General features: G+C 41.2%; 1 protein-coding gene across 2 annotated transcripts in view; it reads right to left on the minus strand.

Annotated features, from left to right (window-relative positions):
* Window positions 1-22,246, minus strand: part of kcnt2 (potassium channel, subfamily T, member 2) — a 566,635-nt gene that overhangs the window by 383,819 nt on the left and 160,570 nt on the right. For both annotated transcript variants that reach the window (XM_051932499.1, XM_051932498.1), the window contains exons 13-14: window positions 12,491-12,554; window positions 5,831-5,939 (exon numbers count right to left, since the gene is read on the minus strand). In XM_051932499.1, coding sequence (XP_051788459.1) covers window positions 5,831-5,939; window positions 12,491-12,554 — 173 coding nt within the window. The remainder of the gene's footprint in view (window positions 1-5,830; window positions 5,940-12,490; window positions 12,555-22,246) is intronic.

Genomic DNA, 22,246 nt, shown 5'->3' on the forward strand with positions numbered 1-22,246 from the left:
TTCCTGATGCAGCCCACGATAGCAGTGTCATCAGCGAACTTTTGCACGTGGCAGGACTCCGAGTTGTATTGGAAGTCCGATGTATATAGGCTGAACAGGACCGGAGAAAGTACAGTCCCCTGTGGCGCTCCTGTGTTGCTGACCACAATGTCAGACGTGCAGTTCCCAAGACGCACATACTGAGGTCTGTCTTTAAGATAGTCCACGATCCATGCCACTAGGTATGAATCTAATCTCATCTCTGTCAGCTTGTCCCTAAGGAGCAGAGGTTAGATTGTGTTGAAGGCGCTAGAGAAGTCTAGAAACATAATTCTTACAGCACCACTGCCTCTGTCCAAGTGAGAGAGGGATCGGTGTAGCATATAGATGATGGCATCCTCTGCTCCCACCTTCTCCTGATATGCAAACTGCAGAGGGTCAAGGGCGTGTTGAACCTGTGGCCTAAGGTGGTGAAGCAGCAGCCTCTCCATGGTCTTCATCACATGTGATGTCAGAGCAACAGGCCGAAAGTCATTCAGCTCACTAGGACGTGATACCTTTGGGACTGGGGGTGATACAAGATGTTTTCCAAAGCCTCGGGACTCTCCCCTGTTCCAGGCTCAGGTTGAAGATGCGCTGTAGAGGACCCCCCAGCTCCGTTGCACAGACCTTCAGCAGTCGTAGCGATATTCCATCTGGACCCGCTGCTTTGCTGGCACGAAGTCTCCTCAGCTCTCTGCTCACTTGCGCTGTTGTAATTATGGGTGGGGATGTCTTTCCTATACTGGTATCAGAAGAAGGATGTGTGGAGGGTGCAATACTCCGAGGTGAGTGTGAGAGTGGGTTAGGGTGGTCAAACCTGTTAAAGAAGTTGTTCATTTGGTTTGCTCTCTTCACATCTCTCTCGATGGTGGTACCCCACTTCGAGCTGCAGCCAGTGATGATTTTCATCCCATCCCACACTTCCTTCATGCTGTTATTCTGCAACTTCTGCTTCAGCTTTCTCCTGTACTGCTCCTTCACCGCCCTGAGCTGGACTCGGAGTTCCTTCTGCATGCGCTTGAGCTCATGCTGATCACCGTCTTTTAAAGCCCTTTTCTTCTGGTTCAAAAGGCCCTTGATGTCACTTGTAATCCATGGCTTGTTGTTAGCATAGCAGCGTACTGTTCTTACTGGAACTACAATGTCCATACAGAAGTTGATGTAGTCAGTAGTGCAGTCAACAACTTCCTCAATGTTCTCACTATGAGATCCCTGCAGGATATCCCAGTCTGTAGTTCCAAAACATTCTCTCAGAGTATTCTCAGCCTCCGGAGTCCACTTCCTGAATGATCATGTGGTTACAGGTAGGACTCTCACTTTTGGTTTATAGTGAGGCTGAAGCAGAACCAGGTTATGATCTGCTTTCCCAAGCGCAGGCAGCGGGGTGGCGCTGTATGCGTCTTTAACGTTTGCATACAGTAAATCAATAGTCTTATTTCCCCGGGTGTTACAGTCCACATACTGGGAGAATGCAGGTAATGTTTTGTCCAGCGTCACATGGTTAAAGTCTCCAGCGATTAGCACAAGCGCCTCAGGGTGCTGCGTTTGTAACTTAGCAACAGCAGAATGGATGATGTCACTCGCTGACTCCTCGTTCGCCCGAGGAGGTATGTACACGATGACAACAATGACATGTCCAAACTCTCAAACTCTCTGTACAAATGATCAAGTAAACGTATACGTTTAGTTATGCTAAAATGAAATCTTTATTTGAATAGTTAAAACTGTTCACCCCTTTTCTTATCAGATCATGAGTACAAGATTTACAAGAACACTATTTCAACACCTGTTGGGCTTTGACAGAGTTGGGATCACTGATATGTGTGTGGGGAGGTGTACAGTGTGTCTACTTGAGATGCTGATAAGCGAATTGAATGCAATGCTATGGAAATCGTGCGACAGGTCCTCGATTAATTGGCTTAGTATGTGTTATTTTTACTTTTAAATAGTTATGGATATAATTGTACTAGCATGTACCTAGAGAGGGGGTACTGCAGGTGGTGTGCTGTGAGTGACACACATTGGCTTCTTGATACTGTTTATCCTGGTGTGAAAAGGCCCTGAATTAAGAAGTGCATCAGAAGTGCATCGAAATCCACTAGAAAGTGTGGAGCAATGGTCTCCCATGCAGAGGCGCACTGGTGAGATGGAAAAGCTGATTAAGGGGATTTACATACCAGTGTGGTTATGTTGTACTGAGAGTCAGTGGCGGTGTAATTGAGGAATGGCAATCAGGAGCCAGCTGATGGTGGCTGTCTCTTCTCCTCTAAGGTATATACAGCCAGGTAAGACACAAAATAAGAGGAGAGTGTTAAAACCAGTGAGTAGTCTGTGAGTGTGAGTGTGAGTGATCTGGGGAAACGGGAGAACAGAGAGAGTGTGTGAGTGAGAAAAAAAGAAAACAGTAGTGGAAAGGAAGAAGTGAATAGACATTTTTTTATGATTGGGCCTCCAACGACAATATGATTGAGGTGGGGAACAAATCAAGGGGAACCATTCTGGTATTTTATTCCATGTTCCAGTTGTTTGGTTTAACTAGAAGGGATGTCTATCGAGTGGGACTATTAAAAGAATTTTAGTTTTTTCTTATTTTTTTTATCCAATCACTGGAGTGGAAGGTTTATATTTAAAAGTGTATGTATATTTTTTAACCAAGGCATGTTATTTAATAAGGAACAGTCTTTTTAATGTCACTACCAAAAACTGTTGTCATGAGTGTCTGTGTGGCTCATTACCTCACTGGGGGCTCGATCACAAACTACAAGATGCCCGAGGGTCTGATATGTGCTGGGGCATCACATATGCACTCACAGGCCTAAGGAGGACCATAAATAAGAATGACAAAAGGGACACATCAATAAATACACATGATGGGAATTACAGACCTCAAAGAACAAACAGTAACAAATCTTTTCTGTTCAGACATAAAGTGTTACATGATAGACCATAAGCCATTGTCAGAGTGATGTTAACCTGCACTCTCAAGTTCTTACGTGTTATCTCCCTCTGACATTTTACCACAGATGGCAAAGGCCTGTCAAGTGTTTGAAAAGACTCTACTGGTAAGCACACTGACACTGATTAGTATTCAGTGCACAGTCTTATTGGTTTATAATAATTCATAATGGTTTGTGGAGCTCACAGCAAAGTCTCCATTTTAGTAGTGAAGAAAGAATCAAGGAGGAGGTGAAGTGCATCAGGATTAGTAAAGGGGAATTTAAAAATACAGACAGTAAAATAACAGATGCTCTAAACTTGCATTTTTCTGAAGTCTTCACACGTGAAGTAGTGAATAACCTTCCGGCATTAAAAGAGACTACTAAGGAGGTAGTGAGGGATTTGGAAATTGTAGAGGGAGAAGTACTGCTTAGATTAAATAGGCTGATATCAAACAAATCAGCAGGACTAGATAATATTTAAAATGTTCTTAAGAAGGTTAGCGAGTACAGATATAAATCCTTGATGAATATTTTCATGAAATCTTTGCACACTAGGGAAATTCTAAAGGACTGGAAAATGGTAACTATTATCCCATTATATAAAAAGGGTCACTGCACAGATTCAAGCAACTATAGGCCAGTAAGCTTAGTGTGCATCTCCGGTTTCCTCCCACAGTCCAAAGACATGCTGGTTGGTGCATTGGCGATTCTAAATTGTCCACAGTGTGTGCTTGGTGTGTGGGTGTGAGTGTGAGTGTGTGCGTGCGCGCCCTGCCCAGGGTATGTTTCCTGTCTTGCGCCCTATGTTGGCTGGGACTGGCTCCAGCAGACCCCCGTGACCCTGTAGTTAGGATATAGTGGGTTGGATAATGGATGGATGTATGGATGAATTATTAAGGACAAGACTGAGCAACACACGGCAAGGACAGGAGTTTTACTGAACATTCAGCATGGGTTCAGAAGAGGAAGGTCATGTTTTACCAATATGCTGGGATTATATGAGGAAGCAACAAAAGGATATGATCAAAGTGGAGCTTATGATATTATTTATCTGGACTTTCAGAAAGCATTTGATAAGGTGCCACATGAGAGGTTGGGCATCACACTAAAAGAAGTGGGAGTTCAGGGTGTAGTGTGTAGATAAATTGGCTCAGTCACAGGAAGCAGAGGGTTATGGCATGAGGAACCTTATCACAACTGGCCGATGTTAAGAGTGGTATTTCACAGGAGTCAGTGCTAGGGCCGCTGCTATTTTTAATATATATAAATGATTTAGATAGGAATATAAGGAACAAGCTGGTTAAGTTTGCAGATGATACCAAGATAGGTGGATTGACAGATTATCTGGAATCCATTGAATTTTTACAGAAGAACTTGGACGGCACAGAGGCTTGGGCAGATTTATGGCAGATGAAATTTAATGTCAGTAAATCTAAAATATGACATGGTGGAAGTAAAAATGTTAGGTTTGTATACACAACGGGAGGGCTGAAATTCAAAAGTACATTTTATGAGAAGGACATAGGAGTCATAGTGGACTCAACACTAAAAACTTCCAGACAGTGTTCAGAAGCCATTAAGAAGGCTAACAGAATGTGAGGTTATATAGCACCATAATGTGTGGAGTACAAGTCCAAGGAGGTTCTGCTCAAGCTTTATAACGCACTGGAGAGGCCTCATCTGGAGTACTGTCTGCGGTTTTGGTTTCCAGGCTACAAAAAGGACATAGCAGTTGATTTCCACGGATGGCAGGTGATGAATTATGAGGAAAGGTTAAAAGATCTGTGCATTTTCAGTATAAGCAAAACAAGATTAAAAGGAGACATGACTGAAGTGTCTCCTATGTGTCTCCTAAGTGTAGTTATGAAGGGAATTAGTCCAGTGGATTGAGACTGGTATTATAAAAAGAGTTAATCAAGAACACAGTGGGAAACTTGTTAAGGGTAAATTTCACACAAACCTTAGGAAGTTTTCTTTACATAGAGAACCATAGACACTTGGAATAAGCTACCAATTACTGTGGTAGACAGTGAGACTTTAAGGACCTTTGAAGTTAATTTGATGTTTTTTTTTCAGAAGAATTAAGTAAATAGGACTGGTGAGCTTTGTTGGGCTGAATGGCCTGTTCTCATCTAGATTGTTCTAATATCCCAGTGTTAAATCAGCTCTTTTAGTGTTAAAGAAACCTCTAAAAGTGCACATATATGGTTTGCATAGACACATATTTAAGTATATCATATAACAGCAGATTCAAGTTAGTTATCATTAGGGGCAGCAGGACTGCTAAATTGTCCCTAATAGGGTGATTAAGTCTGTTGTTATCCCTTTAATGAACATTATAGAAACTGAGCTTTCCAGCATTACAGTGCTTGCCATACCATGTTGTGATAACAAGTCAAACTCTTCAAAACATTTCAGATGTCAAGCAACATGCCTGGTCCTCCAATCTGTACATAATCAAACACATTTTGTACTTTTTTTGATAACACTTTTTTAGATAATAATAGACTCTGGCTTTTGCCAAGCTAATGTAAATCTACGGGTCACACTAATAGGGCCAATGAACAAGTGTAGAATCACAAATCTCAAATTACAGTGTCTAGATACTCAGTAGCTCAGTGCCATGCTATGTTAAAGGTTATCAGTCAGTCTTTAGTGGATATACCACTCACTGACTTTTTGGAATAAAACTGTTCCAGACCACCATGTATGGAATCATTTATTGTGTATATCTGCATTATCTCGTATGCCAAATTTGGTGGAAATCAGACAACAAATTCATGGAATTGCACAAAACAAAATAGAAACAAGCATGTTACCTGATCATGTTTTCCAATTACATGCTGCATACTATATTTTGGAATATTTACCTGCAAACTTTACATGAAATTTATTTTCAGGCTTCAAAATCTGCACATAAAGAGGGCAATTTGGTGCAAAATCCTTAAGAGCCCAAGCTCTTAATATTGTCTGATGATCCTAAAACAAACCACACAAAAATTGAATGCATCACTGATTAAACAATGTTACTTTAGTTCATTAAAAGGATAGAATGATAATGGATTTGACAATATACATACAGTTAAGTAACTAATCATGCATATTCAAAGTAATGGAAAAAGTAATTCAAACTATTTATCCTGCACAGCAACAAGGACAATTGGGACAGTTGTCAATTGAGTCATTTTTTGTATGTATTTGAGGAAGGTTGTAGTTGTTTGTTATAATATTTCCTGAGCTTCTGTAAAAGGCTGAAATTTCCCCTTGGGATAAATAAAGTCTTATCTCTCTGTTGTCAAACACATTAAGGGGCATCGTCAGGGCACCTCAGAGAAGTCATTAATTTGGGATCCCTTCTTTTTTTTTTGTTCTTTATTTCACCTTATACGATTTCTTGTATTAGGAATTTGTTAGTTTTCGCATACCCCTTGGGGTCAGAGCGCAGGGTCAGCCATTGTACAGCGCCCCTGGAGCAATTACAGGTTAAGGGTCTTGCTCAAGGGCCCAGCAGAGTAGGATCTCTTATGGCAGTGACGGGGATTCGAACCGGCAACCTTTGGGATACCAGCGCAGATCCTTAGCCTCAGAGCCACCACTTGCCTATAGAACAGAAGACAATAGGGTGGAAAACCTCTGACGTCTCTTTCTCCTCGAGTTCAGCAGTCATACTCATTATGCATCCTCCAGTCTTTAAGAACATGCAGAACTGGAACAAAAGTGTTTAGTACAAACCTACATCTGAGAGAGACAATGATGTGCTGCAAAAGCGACTTCTATTAACAGACCTGTAGTCATGGACTGTAACAGTCCCTATTGTTCTGCTTTTGATTAGGTTTTGCCCATTTCTTTCAACATTAAATGGTGCTTTCTGTACAGTTACCCTTACCCTTCATCTTGTCTGTTTGGGTTCTACCTATCCATCTAATTAGTCAATAGCAGCCTGTGAGATACAGCATCAGTCCAGGTGGCCTGTCAGAAGTTTGAGGGCTAAGTGAAAGCAGTCGACCAGTTAGGGCTTCTCGGTAAGTTTAAGGCATGGGTGTACAAGTATGGAATCCTGCCCAGGATTCTATGGCCATTGCTATCTCCAATGAAGAGTTCTTAGAGAAGCAGTTCAGTAGATATCTGAGGAGGCAAGCAGGATTGCCCAGAAGCCTCAGCCCTCTATTAGAATAATGCCAAGCTCAAGCTACCTTTTAATTCCCTGGAGAAGGAGTTTAAAGTTACTGTGAAAAAGAGATGTGATGACCTACAGGGAGTCTTGAGATCCTAAGGTGCCCCAGGCTGGTGTTTTAGTCAGGACTGGAAGGTAATGGAAAGCTAACAGGTAGTGTTGCATGCAGAGACCTGGCCACATCAAATTGCTCTGTATGGAGAAGAGGAAAAAGCCAGCCTGGGAATGATTGCAAAACCCTGGTGATCCTCAGTTAATGGGAACGAGAAGCACAAAATGGTACAGAAAGAAGAGCTGCAGCAGAGAAAGAGAGGACCTGCAGAACTGTTGCTATGGGACAGCAAGTGGCCTGGACGAGGTGGCATGGTCAAAGTTATGGAAGGTACAGCCCGAGTGCAAGAAGTTACTGGTGCAGGCAACGTATGACATCTTGCTCAGCCCATCTAGTCACTGGCTGAGGCAAAATGGGGTCTCCAGTTTGACTACAATGCCCAGGCAGAAAGACATTGGAGCACATCTGCCCAAAGATTGCAAAAACACAGTACTACCGATAAATACAAGGAAAAACAAGGAAAACTACCTAACAATTTTTAACCACAGGAATCGTCAAAAAGATCTTTTGGAATCAGATATGACTACAGTGTAACACAATACTATAGAGAGTCATAGCAACAGAAATAATGACAAAGCTGCAGTTCAAGATAAATTAAAAATGAAAAATGGAAAGGAAGCTCTCAAAGAGAACAGAGTTTATAATATGGTGGTGCTATTATCATACCACCCCAAACAAAAAGGACTTTTGAAAGTTGTAAATGAAAAGACAGCAGCAATGCAAGTCAAAAAGAAACATTTTACACCTTCAATCACCATACGAATGGGAGGTTGATAAGCAAAAGCAAAAGCAGCCCCCCTCTCTCTCTGTCTCTACAGCTCTTTCCACTGCAAATTTTCATCTGTTCCAAACATGAGAGGATTGTTGAAGTGTCACAGGCTTGAAGGGTGAGGAGGCTGTAAAGTGTGCACTTAATGGGATGGAAAAGAGAATGCGGTATGTGAATAAAAGAATTGTCATCTAATGATTTGCGAGTGTAACAGGGGGTCTAGTCAGGAATGGGAGTAGAGGCAGATAATGTGGCAAAAGTCAAGGGCAGTGCCATACAAGGCCCTAATACTCAACAAAATGTACACACTGGCATTGCAAACATGCAGCAAAGTGTCATTGTGAGACAATGGGAACTTCTAGATGGTAGTATACCCTCTGTGTTTGCAGGGTGCCCCAGAAATGTAACAGATAGGGGCACCAGTATTAAAGAGAGAAAGAATGAAACCACAAGTTGACATAAAAAATGGCAACACCTCCTTAGCTAATAGATGGAACGTGGCACCAGAAAGTAACACAGCTGCACAAATAGTGCAGGCAGTAACTGGGTTGCATGCAAGACCTGGACCTTCAAAGCCAATATAAACTTCAGGGATGCAGGGACATCACGAGCTGTTGAGGAGATTTTTAGCTTGCTGTGCAATTACAGGGCAGCCCCTGACCCGAAAATTAGTGCCACAGCTTGCATAAAAAGGATCCTGCGACGGGATGTAAAGGTAGCACATTTGACTGTGGATTTGGATGAAGCAAAAAACAAGCACTTGATTGGTGGAAGGAAGACAAACAAGCTGACAGAGCAATAGAGACAGTGTAAGGGACATTTGTTGGTCAGTTACATTACATTAAATTGATATAAAGTATCTTCTTCTTTCAGCTGCTCCCATTAGGGTTTGCCACAGTGGGTCATCTTTTTCCATATCTTCCTGTCTTCTGCATTTTGCTCTGTCACACCCACCACCTGCATGTCCTCTCTCGCCCCATTCATAAACCTTCTCTTAGGCCTTCCTCTTTTCTTCTTGCCTGGCAGCTCTATCCTTAACATCCTTTTCCCAATATATCCAGCATCTCTCCTCTGCACATGTCCAAACCAACGCAATCTTGCCTCTCTGACTTTGTCTCCCAACCATCCAATCTGAGCTGACCCTCTAATGTACTCATTTCTAATCCTGTCCATCCTCCTCACACCCAATGCAAATCTTCGCATCTTTAACTCTGCCACCTCCAGCTCTGTCTTCTGCTTTCTGGTCAGTGCCACCGTCCCCAACCCATATAACATAGCTGTTCTCACTACCATCCTGTAGACCTTCCCTTTCACTCTTGTTGATATCCGTTTGTCACAAATCACTCCTAACACTCTTCTCCACCCATTCCACCCTGCCTGCACTCTCTTTTTCACCTCTCTTCCATAATCCCCATTACTCTGTACTGTTGATCTCAAGTATTTATACTCATCCACCTTCACCAACTCTACTCCCTGCATCCTCACCATTCCACTGACCTCCCTCTCATTTACACACATGTATTCTTTCTTAATGGTCCTACTGACCTTCATTCCTCTCCTCTCTAGAGCATATCTCCACCTCACCAGCGTCTTCTCAACCTGCTCCCTACATGCGGACAACAATACAGATATAAAGTATCTTCTAGTTATGTTAAAATGTGTGCCTGCATATTAGTGCTGAGTTAATGGAAGCTTCTATGGAAGGGAAGGCTAACTTGTAAATGAAATATTCAAATTACTTTTTGTCATTTTTACTAGAGGAGGGTTCAGTCTATGACCTGCCTTGCACTCGGTAAGGCATGGAAGGCAAACAGTTTTAAACCGTACCGAACATTTTGAACATAGTGAAGTGAACCCCATGTAAGTTCAACAGACAACATCACTGAAGTTTAACATGGGAAAACTAAGATTGTAATGAAACATAAAAAAATCCTTTATCTCTTTTCCTTACTTTTTTTAACTGTTTACTGAATTTAAGTGGTTTTTTTCACTTAACTTTTTTGAAGCAAAAATTATTGAACTGTAGAATTTCTTTTGTCATGCATTTGACACCTAGCTAACTCCATAGCTGCTCAATTTTGAGAACCTGGAAAAGATGTAACTATAGACAGTAAAATGAAAAGTTCTTGAAAAACATGAATTGGATTCTATAAAAATATGCAAGTATAAGGATCTGTATGACTTTGACAAGGGCCAAATTGTTTGTACCAGCGACAGGGTCATGGGCAACCAAAGTTCTTTGATGCACATGGGAAGTTAGCTCGTCTGGTTCCGATCCCACAGAAGAGTCACTATAGCACAAACTGCTGAAAATGTTAATACTAGCCATAAGAGAAAGGTGTCAGAACACACAATGCATCACAGCTTGCTGCACATGGGACTGGACAGAGTGCCCATGCTGACTCATCTAGTGCCGAAAGCAACTGCAGATGGGAAATGACTGTCAGAACTGGACGATGAAATAATGAAAGAAGGTGGTCTGGTCTAATGAATCAGGTTTTCTCTTACATAATATGGATGGCTGTGTGTGTGTGTGATTTACCTGGGAAAGAGATGGTAATAGGAGGCACTTTGGAAGAACACAAATAGGTGGAGGCAGTGTGAATCTAAGGTCCTGGAATTCATGTGGATGTTATATTGACATCCTTTGCCTGTCTAATGATTTCTGCAGACCACATACACCCCTTCATGGAAACAATATTTCCTGATGACTGTGTTCTCTTTAGCAGAATAATTTGCCCTGTCACACTGCAAACATTGTTCAGGAATGGTTTGAGGAACATGACAAAGAGTTCAAGGTGTTGACTTAACCTCCAAATTTCCCAAATATAGATCCGATTGAGCATCAGTGGAATGTGCTATAAAAACAATTCCAAGCCATGGAAGCCCCACCTTGCAACTTAAGGACTTAAAGGATCTGCTGCTGAAGTCTTTGTGCCAGATAACACAGGACACCTTCAGTGGTCTTGTGGAGTCCATGCCTTGATGGGTCAGAGCTGTTTTGGCGATACGAGGAGGACCTCCACAATATTAGGCAGGTGGTTTTAATGTTGTGGCTGATTACCTTTATTTATAATTAATGTTCCTTTTCTGGAGTTTAGCACTATTCTACTAATGAGTAACAGACCTAAAAGCAGGTGTATGGCTGAATTCTGTGTTTTATGCTTCATGGACAAGTCAACACACTTAGTTTGCATGCAGCAGCAGAACCGAATCTTTCTGGAACAATATTATTGGATCACCTGAGCAAAGGTCAATATATGTTGTCAGGCCCACGTGAGTGTTTTACATGGTCTGTTCACGTATTTAACATATAGAAGAATATAGAAGGATTGTGGTGTGACAGGGTCATTTACTGCTTTTATGTCTTTTGACCTGGAATGGAGAAGAACCTTTCGGAGGACCTCTAGCCTCATTTTTTTAAATCCCACCTCTTCTGGCATGACCGCTCTTTAGTGAGGTGCCAAACAGGAAGTCATGGTGCAGAACAGGGCCAGCCTTGGATGAGGACAGAGCTCCAAACTCAAGATCCTACCTTGTAAGAATTTAATTTGCAATGAGTGACGTCTTGTGAGGTCTGGTTCAGTTGGCATATGTGGGACTATTAAGTGGGATTCTCCCCTACAGACCTAACCCTTTACAAATGTCCCTCTGTTTTCTTTTTTTTCGCCTTATACAATTTCTTGTATTAGGAATTTGTTAGTTTTTGCATACACCTTAGGGTCAGAGCGCAGGGTCAGCCATTATACAGTGCCCCTGGAGCAATTAAAGGTTAAGAGCCTTGCTCAAGGGCCCAGCAGAGTAGGATCTCTTTTGGCAGTGACGGGGATTCGAACCTGCAACCTTCGGGATACCAGTGCAGATCCTTATCCTCAGAGCCACCATTTCGTCTTATGACATATAACCTAGTTTTCCATATCTTACGTCAGTTATTTAATTAAATTTAAAGGAATGTACTTATATTCAGGAACCAACTTTAAACAAAAAGACAAATTGACAAGAGTGGAGGCAAGCCGAAAAATACACTCATGTAGGTGTTCTAAAAACTAATCCTCTACTCTAATTTCTGTGCTGTTTGACTTCCCAAAAACAATCTTTCTAGTGTGCAAATGTTCTATTTCTGTAGAAACATTATTATTCTTTCATTTTCTAAACGATATTCTAATTCAGGGTTGCTGGGTGATGAAGCCAGTCCTGGCAGCAATGTCTATAAGGTAGACCATTGCATGGTCTGCTTACTCAAACACGCCAATTGCACTAACCTGCACATCTATATAATATGTAAGGGAAGTTGAACACTCACAAAAAACCCACACAAGATGGACAGAACATGCAAATTGTTTACATACTATGGAGTGGTCAGGATTTGAAACCAGGATTCTAGAGTTGTAAGGATGTTATGCTAATCTTGGTGACACCTTCTCAAACTGTAAAATTTTTAATGTAATAAATGTGTAAAACATGCATTTACTTACAGCTGCTGTTCGATCAACTTCGCAACGGCTGCTTAAAATAAAACAAGCTTCTGCATTATCCATTCTGAAGCATTAAAAAAAAGAAATATTACTATGAGTGACCACCCTCTGTCAGACATTCCCTTGAAATTGACTATCCATTCAGTGACAGCAGGAAATAAGGCATTGTGTCTGGGTGAAATAAGAAATAGTAAGATTTTGAACATTATCATGGTAGACATCTCCATCAGTTTGGATGTTTTAGATAGAGCAACCCTATCTGATAGCCAGTGGCGATCTTGTATTTCGAAAGAGACTGTTGATGAAACTAAGTGAATAGGCTGAGTGACAGAAAACTTGTTCAGTCAACTAATACCTGAGATTTGGGAAAATGCCAAAATAAGCAGATCACAAATGCAACTTGGTATTATCTGTTGTTTGCACCCACAAGCTCTCATCGTATTATTAATGTTTCCCTGATGTTTCAACATTTGTATCATTATGGCAGAGATGTCATCGCTGTCAACAGTTTTCACTATGAGAGCAGCCATACTGTTTCTAGCTATGATGCTTGTTGTCAGCTAAATGATTACCAGCATTTTGAGATGAAGTATTATAACATAATTTAAGATTAATATTCATGATGGTAGCCCCACCTTCTTGATATTCCTTTTCATGTATTTCAACTCAAGAAGTCAGATTTTGTCTATGGTGCATAGGGGTGTTGCAGAATAAAATCCCAAGTCAGAAAATCAAATTCAAAGCCTTCTGGTTCCAATTTAGACTTCAATAAAAAGTTAAAGCTAGTCGGTCGTGTAGAAAGACACTGTTCCTGGGCATGGAGACATTTTTGTACATAGCTTAACATAAATAAGATACTTTGACACTCCAGCTTAAGCCAATGGACAACAACTAAGTGCATTTTGTCAAGTTTCAGTCAAGCCCACTTTTACATTAGGTTATGCATATCCATGCCCATTATTTATTATGCTAATAGCCAACACCGTTTAGCATTTTGCCACCTTTGTCTTCTATCTTTTTCAACCAGGCCTTTTTATTCCTAATCCTCTACCCAGTCTATGGCATCAGCTTTCAGAGTGTTATTTTATATTGGTGGAGTAGTTACATGTAAGACTCCATGAACAACAGTGTTTTAACTATCCAAGTCTCGGTGCTCCAGTTTCCTCCTCAGGTATGCAGGTTAGGTGGACTGGAAATGCTACATTGATGGCTGATGTGTGACGCACTCTGTCCTGGGACTGTTTCTGTCTTGAGCCGGGTGATTGCTGAGATAGGCTCCAACTTCTCCAAGACCCTGCCGTGGAAAATTGGGTTTGGAAGATGGATGGCTGATTAAATAAAGAATTATCTATCTATCTATGTATCTACTATATTATGTAGTGCCATTTTATCTATCTATCTATCTATCTATCTATCTATCTATCTATCTATCATATAGTGCCTTTCACATCTATCTATCTATCTATCTCTCTGTCCGTTTGGTTCTCGATTGCTGTGGTCTGGGGTGGGCGTGTCTGTGGTTTCGGTCGTCGACGACTGGTGCGTGTTGTGAGTATCTCTCTTTTTCTTTTTTTTTGTTTGTTTGTTTTAGTTTTACAAATACTTTTTCTGTTTTTAAAGAGGTGATAGCGGCGTCCAAAGTTATTCGAGATGGCTTATCTCCACATAGTTTTTCAAATCTTTCCAGAAGGCACGTCATAAGGTTGCTAGTTGATCCGGCGGTCTTGGTGGAAGCTTGCGTTATGGAGGTCTGTAAGGTGTAAGGGTGTAAAATGTGCGGCCGGCATCACGTACAAATAAAGCAGTGGTGATTTTCCTGGACGATGAAGAACTGGTGTCCCAACTGGTCGCGCAGGGTGTTGTGATTAATGGCACGCTGATCTCAGTGTTGTTGCTGTTGACTCCTGCTCGTAAGGTTATTATTTCTAATGTGCCTCCTTTAAGTAATGAAATCTTGCAGCGAGAACTGCGCATATACTGTATGGTGAAGTGATGTCTCCGATTAGTATGATTCCACTGGGCTGCAGATCCCCTTATTTAAAGCATGTTGTGTCTTTCAGGCGACAGTTTTATTTTATTTTAAATAACACAAATGATGAACTTAACGTGGCCTTAAAGTTCTGAGTGGAGAGTGTGGATTACGTGGTGTTCGTGAGTTCTGAATCGATGAAATGTTTCAATTGTGGTAGAGCAGGCCATAAAGCGATTGACTGTAAAAGAGAGAATGTTTATTTAAGTGATGAAGAAAGTAGAGAGAGTGAGCTAGAGACTGAAGAGGAGAAGGAGGATTTTGAAGAAGATGAGCTGACTGATAGTGTGAGTGAATTAGATGAGAAGAAAACTGAGGAGCAAATGGAGCCTGCTGACGAAGGTAATGCTTCAATAGACTCTAAAAAAGAGCATGACAATAATAATGAAGGTGTGCTGGCTGAGGCTGGTGATACACCTGTAGATGAGCCCAGTGTCCCAGGTGAAGGAGCCTTCGTCCTTAAAGAAGGGCACCCAGCTGAGACTGAGGAGGCCCCCACTGGTCAGTCTGCAGAGGTCTGCAGTAATAAGAATGTCACCCTGCTTTAGGATGAAGGGAGCAGTATTGATACAGCAGGAGATGATCCATCTCCAAGTGGTGCAACACTGCCAACTAATAATGAGACAAACTCAGACATGCCCACTGTTGATATTAAGGGCAATCTTGAGTTGGGCTTGGGCACTAAACAAAAAGCAAGCAGCAGCAGCAGCAAGAAGGAAATAAAAGTTGCGAAAAGAGCAGCACTGAGTGAGGCAGACATGATGGGTGTGAGTGTGGAGTCGAGTGGGTGTAAGGAGACATCACATATAACCACTAGGAAAAGAAAAGAAGCAGTGGAGTCCACCACGGGCGCAAAGAAGATTTTAATGTAGGACAATCTGTCCAAAAAACAAACTGTGTCAGTTAAAAAGAGGGATATTGCAGATAGTGGTGAAGGTGTGGAGTGTGTTTCTGGCAACACCTTCTCAGTGTTTAGTTTGGAGCATAAAGGAGGATACAGTACAATGAGCATCAGGAAGTTCTTGGAATATTTAGAGGGAAAAAGAGGTGTTCAAGTGTAAGACTATTTTCTGGACCTTGATCTCTTTTTGAGCTCAGCAAAAAATATAAAACGCAATGCAGCTAATTTAGGGTTGGACCAAAAGGAGACCACCAAGTTAAAAAATGTAATAAGTCGAGTGCGCAAGATTCTTCAAAATAAGTCCTGATGGATGCTGCAGTCAAGCAAGTGAATCTCTTGGTTTTCTGGTGTGTTTTTTATTTCTTTTGTGGTGTAACTATGGCTGAGTTACATGTGGATACCCTAAATGTAAATGGCTGTCGAGGCAATTTAAAGAGGAACTTGGTCTGTGATTTTTTACGACAAAAGCACTTAGATGTGGGTTTCCTACAAGAGACCCACTCAAATCTGGAGAGTCAGGCTGCCTGGGTGCAGAACTGGGGAGGGACAGGCTTTTTCAGTCATGGCACCAGTGTGAGTGTGGGGGTGGCAGTGCTGATAAGTAAAACCTCCTTGTTAAAAATCACAAAGGTGACTGAGGTTATGGCTGGCAGACTGTTAGCTGTGCAAGCAGAGGATGGCCCCCACTCGTTGGTTTTTATTAATGTTTATGCCCCCAATAACAGCACTGCCAGGGTGGATTTTTGTGAATTATTAAGGGGGGTTTTGGAAGAATTCACTAATAATGAGATCGTCGTGCTGGGGGGCGGGGGGGGGGGTTTTAATTGTACAGAGGACTGTGTTATGGATAGAAATGGGGCAGAGCCGCGATCAGTCAGGATACTCAAGGAAATTGTCGAGGCCTACGACTTGGTCGATGTGTGGTGCTCTCACTTTCCAGCTGACAAACAGTTCACATGGCTCAAAGGGAGCAAAGGGCACCTCTCGATGGCCCGCTTAGATTGCTTTTACAGTCCAAAACGGCACCTCAATTTATTAACTAACACTCTTATCACTCCTGTCACTTTTTCCGAACACTCTCTGATGTCTGTTACCTTTCTCCTCCGCAAAAATTTAAATCTTACTGGCATTTCAATACAACTCTCCTTCAAGACAGTCACTTTGTGGAATGTTCTAATTTCTTTTGGAAGCAGTGGAGTTCCACCAAGCTGCAGTCTGGATCCCTGAGACAGTGGTGGGACGTGTCCAAGGTGCAGATTTGACAATTCTGTCAACAATACCTTGAACACGTCACCAAGGCCAGCATTTTAAAAATGAAGAAACTCGAGGAGGAGATCACTGAGTTACATCAGACTCGGTGACATGGCTACTCTGAGGATCTGCTGCACAACCTGAGCACAAAGAAAACAACACTTCAGGATTTATTGGAACTTTGAGCTCACTGAGCTTTAATATGTTTCGGCTTTCAAAAATTTAACCATCTTGATGCACCAACAAAATGTTTCTTTGCTTTGGAGAAAAAGGAAGCCCAAGTTAAAGTTATTCATGTTCTCCAAAAAGATACCGGAGAAGAGCTGAGAGAGCCTGCGGACATTCAAAACTTTGCTTTGTCATTTTATGAGACTTTGTTTTCAAAGGAGACGCTCAGTTTCTCTTCTTCAGCCACTTTGTTCAAAGGACTGCCTCACATTTTTGACGATTCCGCCAAGATTCTGGAGAGTGACCTCACTTTTCAAGAACTTACAGTTGTACTCGACAGTCTAAATACTGGAAAGACGCCAGGAACTGATGGCTTACCGGTTAAATTTTATAAACAGTTCTGGCCATTATTAGGCATGGACTTGTTTGAGGTGGTACAGGACAGTTTGCAAGCAGGGGAGCTTCCGGTCAACTGTCGCCAAGCTGTCATCACTTTGCTACATAAGAAAGGCAACCTCTGCCTTCTGAAGAACTGGAGGCCTGTGAGCTTACTCTGCACTGACTATAAAATCATCTCAAAGGGGTTAGTGATGAGGCTGAGAAAAGTGATGGGCAGCATCATAAATCCTTACCAGTCCTACTGCGTACTGGACAGACAAATTCACGACAACATATTTGTGGTTAGGGACGTTATTTCCGCATTGAAAGCTTTCAATCTCGATGTTGGCATTCTATCTATAGATCAAGAAAAGGCTTTTGATCGGGTCAACCACAAATATTATATTATTAATATAATAGTGGAGGAGTAATGGCATTGTTATTTTTCTGGAGAAATTGTTATTTGTATTGATGTGTTCATGTCTTCTATTATTGTGCAAAATAAAGTTTATATTAAAAATAAAAAATAAATAAAAATATCTATCTATTATATAGTGCCTTTCAATTTCTATCTATCATATAGTGCCTTTCACATCTATATCTATCTATCTACTGTATATATCTACTGTATTATGTAGTGCCATTTTATCTATCTATCTATCTATCATACCCTTCACATCTATCTATCTATCATATAGTGCCTTTCACATCTATCTATCTATCCGTAATGCTTTTATGTAAGTACTGTATACAGAATCTGAATGTAAAGAAAAATTTGCATTTTTTAAGCAAGTGATGCTAAGGTTCTAATCAGTAGATGTGTTTTTATAGCAGAAATAGCTATGAGTACATTATTTTGAAAAGATTACATGTACTGTAAAAAGGTTTTTGTTTTTCAGCTTTCTGATAAACTGGCATGCAGTGTGGTGTAGTGGTTAAGGCTTTGGACTTGAGGTTGTGGGTTCAAATCCTGCTATTGACACTGTGACCCTGAACAAGTCACTTAATCTGCCTGTGCTCCAATTGTAAAAACACAAGAAATGTAACCAATTATTTCTCACAATTTGCAAGTCACCTTGGACAAAGTTGTCAGGCAAACAAAAAATAATAATAAAATTGCTAAATGTAACCTTTATACTATAGAATCTGTAAGATGATACTATAAAGGTAATTCTACCTTTCTTTGAATATGTGCATTTAAAGTGGTAGATTTTTAAAACAGCTAGACAGAGCACCAGCCCAGCTCTACAAGTTTGCACAGCATCTACAAATAGCTGAATTCACATTTCATCAGCAGTTTACAACAGCCATCTGTACATGTAAAGAATTCCTTTACTCCAGTGATGCTATTTCAGTTCTGCCCACTAGAGGGAAGCATCGTCCCAGTTAAATGGCAGCACCTTGGTTGTTCCGAAATTATGCAACGGCTGGAAACGAGATGGCTTTCCTTTGTAGTGTTTTAATAATCATTTGTATTTTGAATCACTATTAACAGCACTTCAGGTCTGCATTTTTTAATCTTAATAGAGCCATGATTTGTATTTTTATTGTGTCCCATTTTAAGTACAAATGCTTTTGACAGATTGAGCATAAAGAATAATCATTTTTGAGTCAAATCATTGTGAACAAAACGCTTAAATATGAAGTATTGTCTACTTGTTCTTTTCAATACTGAAATATGTAAATGAATGTCATTAGCAAGATTTTTGTGGGTCTTAGAAGCATAAAATGAAAAATTGCATACAATCTGTACTTTATGGGCATTATATTATGAATTCTAAAAGCTGGCCATTTTCAAGAATATCTTTTACAGAATTTTTTTTTTTAAATGATTTATAAGGAGAAGCAAGCAGAACAGGTGAAAGGGTGGCTGATTGCCTTGGGTGACACATTGTACCAGATCATGAAACTGTCCATCCATTTTCAAACCCACTGAATCCCAACACAGGGTCACGGGGGTCTGCTGGAGCCAATCCCAGCCAACACAAGGCGCAAGGCAGAAACCAATCCCGGGCAGGGCGCCAACCCACCGCAGAGCTCATGAAACTAATACCACAAAATAAATATGTACCTAGTATTGCATATTATTAATAAAAATTAAATAAATGAACCATATGGGCGGCACGGTGGCGCAGTGGTATCTCTGCTGCCTCGCAGTTAGGAGACCCAGGTTCGCTTCCCGGGTCCTCCCTGCGTGGAATTTGCATGTTCTCCCCGTGTCTGCGTGGGTTTCCTCCGGGCGCTCCGGTTTCCTCCCACAGTCCAAAGACATGCAGGTTAGGTGGATTGGCGATTCTAAATTGGTCCTCTGGGTCAGTCCTGGGTGGTCCCTTCATGGAGTTTGCATAGGTTTCCTCTGATTGTGTACTCCAAAGACATGAAGGGTAGGTGATGGCCCTGCTCTGTGTGTGTGTGTGTAGAGTGGGTTCACCCAGGGATGGACTGGTGACCTGTCCAGAAATTGTTCCTTCCTTGTGCTCCAGCTTTCCTGCAACCCTACTCAGGACAGAGCAGGTTAGGAGATGGATGGATTTTAATTTTAAATATCTCAGATGTCTCAAAACTGCAAGTTGCTGCACTGCAAGCACCTGAGCATCAAAATGCTGCAAATGCATTTCAGAACAACATTTCCGTAACTCATACTGGTGTTCATCTTCCTGATTTTCACATATAGTGTTGTGTATATATTGATCATGGTGTTCTAAACATTTTGTGCATTTCTGGTATGTTGTTAAGGTGTCAGGCACAAGCACAAAGTCTGTAAAATGTCTTTTAAGTTGGAATGTGTGTGTTTAGTTAGAAAGGGCTGGTGCCTTTTAACTTGCAGAACAGAGCTTGAGACTGCTAAGTCACTTAGAGGAGCGTGCGGGATGAGCAAAAGAGCCAAGTATTGTTCTGCATTCTGTTTCATAACCACAAAACTTAATAAAAATACATATTTGGGTCAATCAGAAGAAGTCAGTCAGTCATTATCTAACCCGCTATATCTTAACACAGGGTCATGGGGGTCTGCTGGAGCCAATCCCAGCCAGCACAGGGCGCAAGGCACACACACACACCAAGCACACACTAGGGACAATGTAGGATCACCAGTGCACCTAACCTGCATGTCTTTGGACTGTGGGAGGAAACCCACGCAGACAAGGGGAGAACATGCAAACTCCATGCAGGGAGGACCCAGGAAGCGAACCCGGGTCTCCTAACTGCGAGGCAGCAGCGCTACCACTGCGCCACCGTGCTGCCCCTGATTAGTTTTAATTCTTTTATTAATCTTTTTAATTAAGAACAATATTTATTATTTTGCCTGTTGTTCCAAGATTGTACTACACCATGGGAGTATTTTATTAAAAACTCTGTATTGTCATACATATTGTATGTGGACCACTTGTATACCTAGTAAAGATATACTCAATATAGGGAGTCGGCAAAAAAATGTGCCTTGCCTCAGGACAGCATTATTTAATGTGCCGGCCCCATTACAGAGCATACTAGTTAATCCAGCTAGTGGGTCAATAGCTGCTAGAATCTAAATTAAAAGCAATACATATGGATTTAGTTAATTTAGAGATACCAATCAAGTGGAGGATTGGTGTGTTTATATCTGTGTAAAAGAAGAACGGCAATATTAAGGATCGTGGCAAGTTTAGGAGGATAAAGCTGATGTCACACATAATGAAAATTTGTGAGAGGTTATAGAGAGAAGGCTTATGGAAGACAGCACCATAGGGGAGGAACAGTTTAGTTTTATGCCAGGGAGTGGAACAACTCATGCACTTTCTGCATTAAGACAGATGACAGTGAAGCTTTGAGAAAAACAGAAAGGATTGCATATGGCGTTTATTGATTTGGAGAAGGCTTATGCTAGAGTGCCATGCCAAGAGGTCTGGAAATGTGTGAGAGAGAAAGGAGCACCAGAGACGTATGACAAGTTAGTCCTGTGTATGTGTATGACGGAGTGAGGACTTGGGTTAAAAGCAGTGGTGGGGTAACTGACAGGATTCCAGTTTGAGAAGATCTGCACCAGGGATCTTCTTTAAGTTATTACCTCTTTGATCTGGATATGGCCGCGTGAAGTTATGGGATAAAAGACCAATCCCCCAAGTATATGCTTTGTGCTGATGATATTGTGTGGTATAGTACCAGAAAAGGGTTAGTGGAGAGGAAATTAGGAGAATAAACAAGGGCTCTGGAAGACAGAGGATTGAAGATATTGTAAATAGGAAGAAGATGAAATATATGAGGTTTAATAATGATCAGGATTCAGAGGTTGGTCTGTAGGGAGAACTATTAAAAAGAGTTAATTACATTTAAAAATCTAGGATCGATAGAAGCCCAAGATGGAGAATTAGATGCACAGACAACCTATAGAGTGAAGTGTGGATGGAATAATTGGAAGAGGTATTAGGAGTATTGTGGTTAAATTAAGGTTTATATGACAGTGGTAAGACTAGCAGGAGAAGAACTTAGATTTGTCAAAAAGGAGAATGTTGAGATTATGTGTGGAGTTAGAAAAAAAGGACAGATTAAGAAATGAGACAATCAGAGGTACAACAAAAGTGGTAGAGATATCTAAGAAAGTACAGGAAAGTAGGCTGAGGTAGTATGGACATGTGATGAGGAAACACAATGAATACGTAGGCAAAAGAGTGATGGGAATGGAAGTGTGGGGGAAGAGAAAGTGCGGGAGGCCAAAGTGGAGGTGGATGGATAAAGTAAAAGAAGATCTGAAGGAAGAGGGCTTGACTGGTGAGGAGGTGCAGGACCAAGCTGAAGAGAGAAGGTTGATCAACCACATCGATCCCACATAGAAGTGGGAAAAGAAGAAGAAAAAGGAGAAGATGATGATGATGAAGAAGAGCTACTAATCAATTTAACATACATGTCTTTGAAGGTATTTTATTATAAACCTTGTGTTGCAATAAATATTGAATGTGGGCCATGTGTATACCCAGTAAGGGTATCCTGTATATAGGAAGGTGGCAATAATGTGCCTTGCCTCAGGCAGTATTATTTAACATACCAGGCCTGT

This window comes from Erpetoichthys calabaricus, chromosome 10, assembly GCF_900747795.2.
Source record: "Erpetoichthys calabaricus chromosome 10, fErpCal1.3, whole genome shotgun sequence".
NCBI classification, from domain to species: domain Eukaryota; kingdom Metazoa; phylum Chordata; class Cladistia; order Polypteriformes; family Polypteridae; genus Erpetoichthys; species Erpetoichthys calabaricus.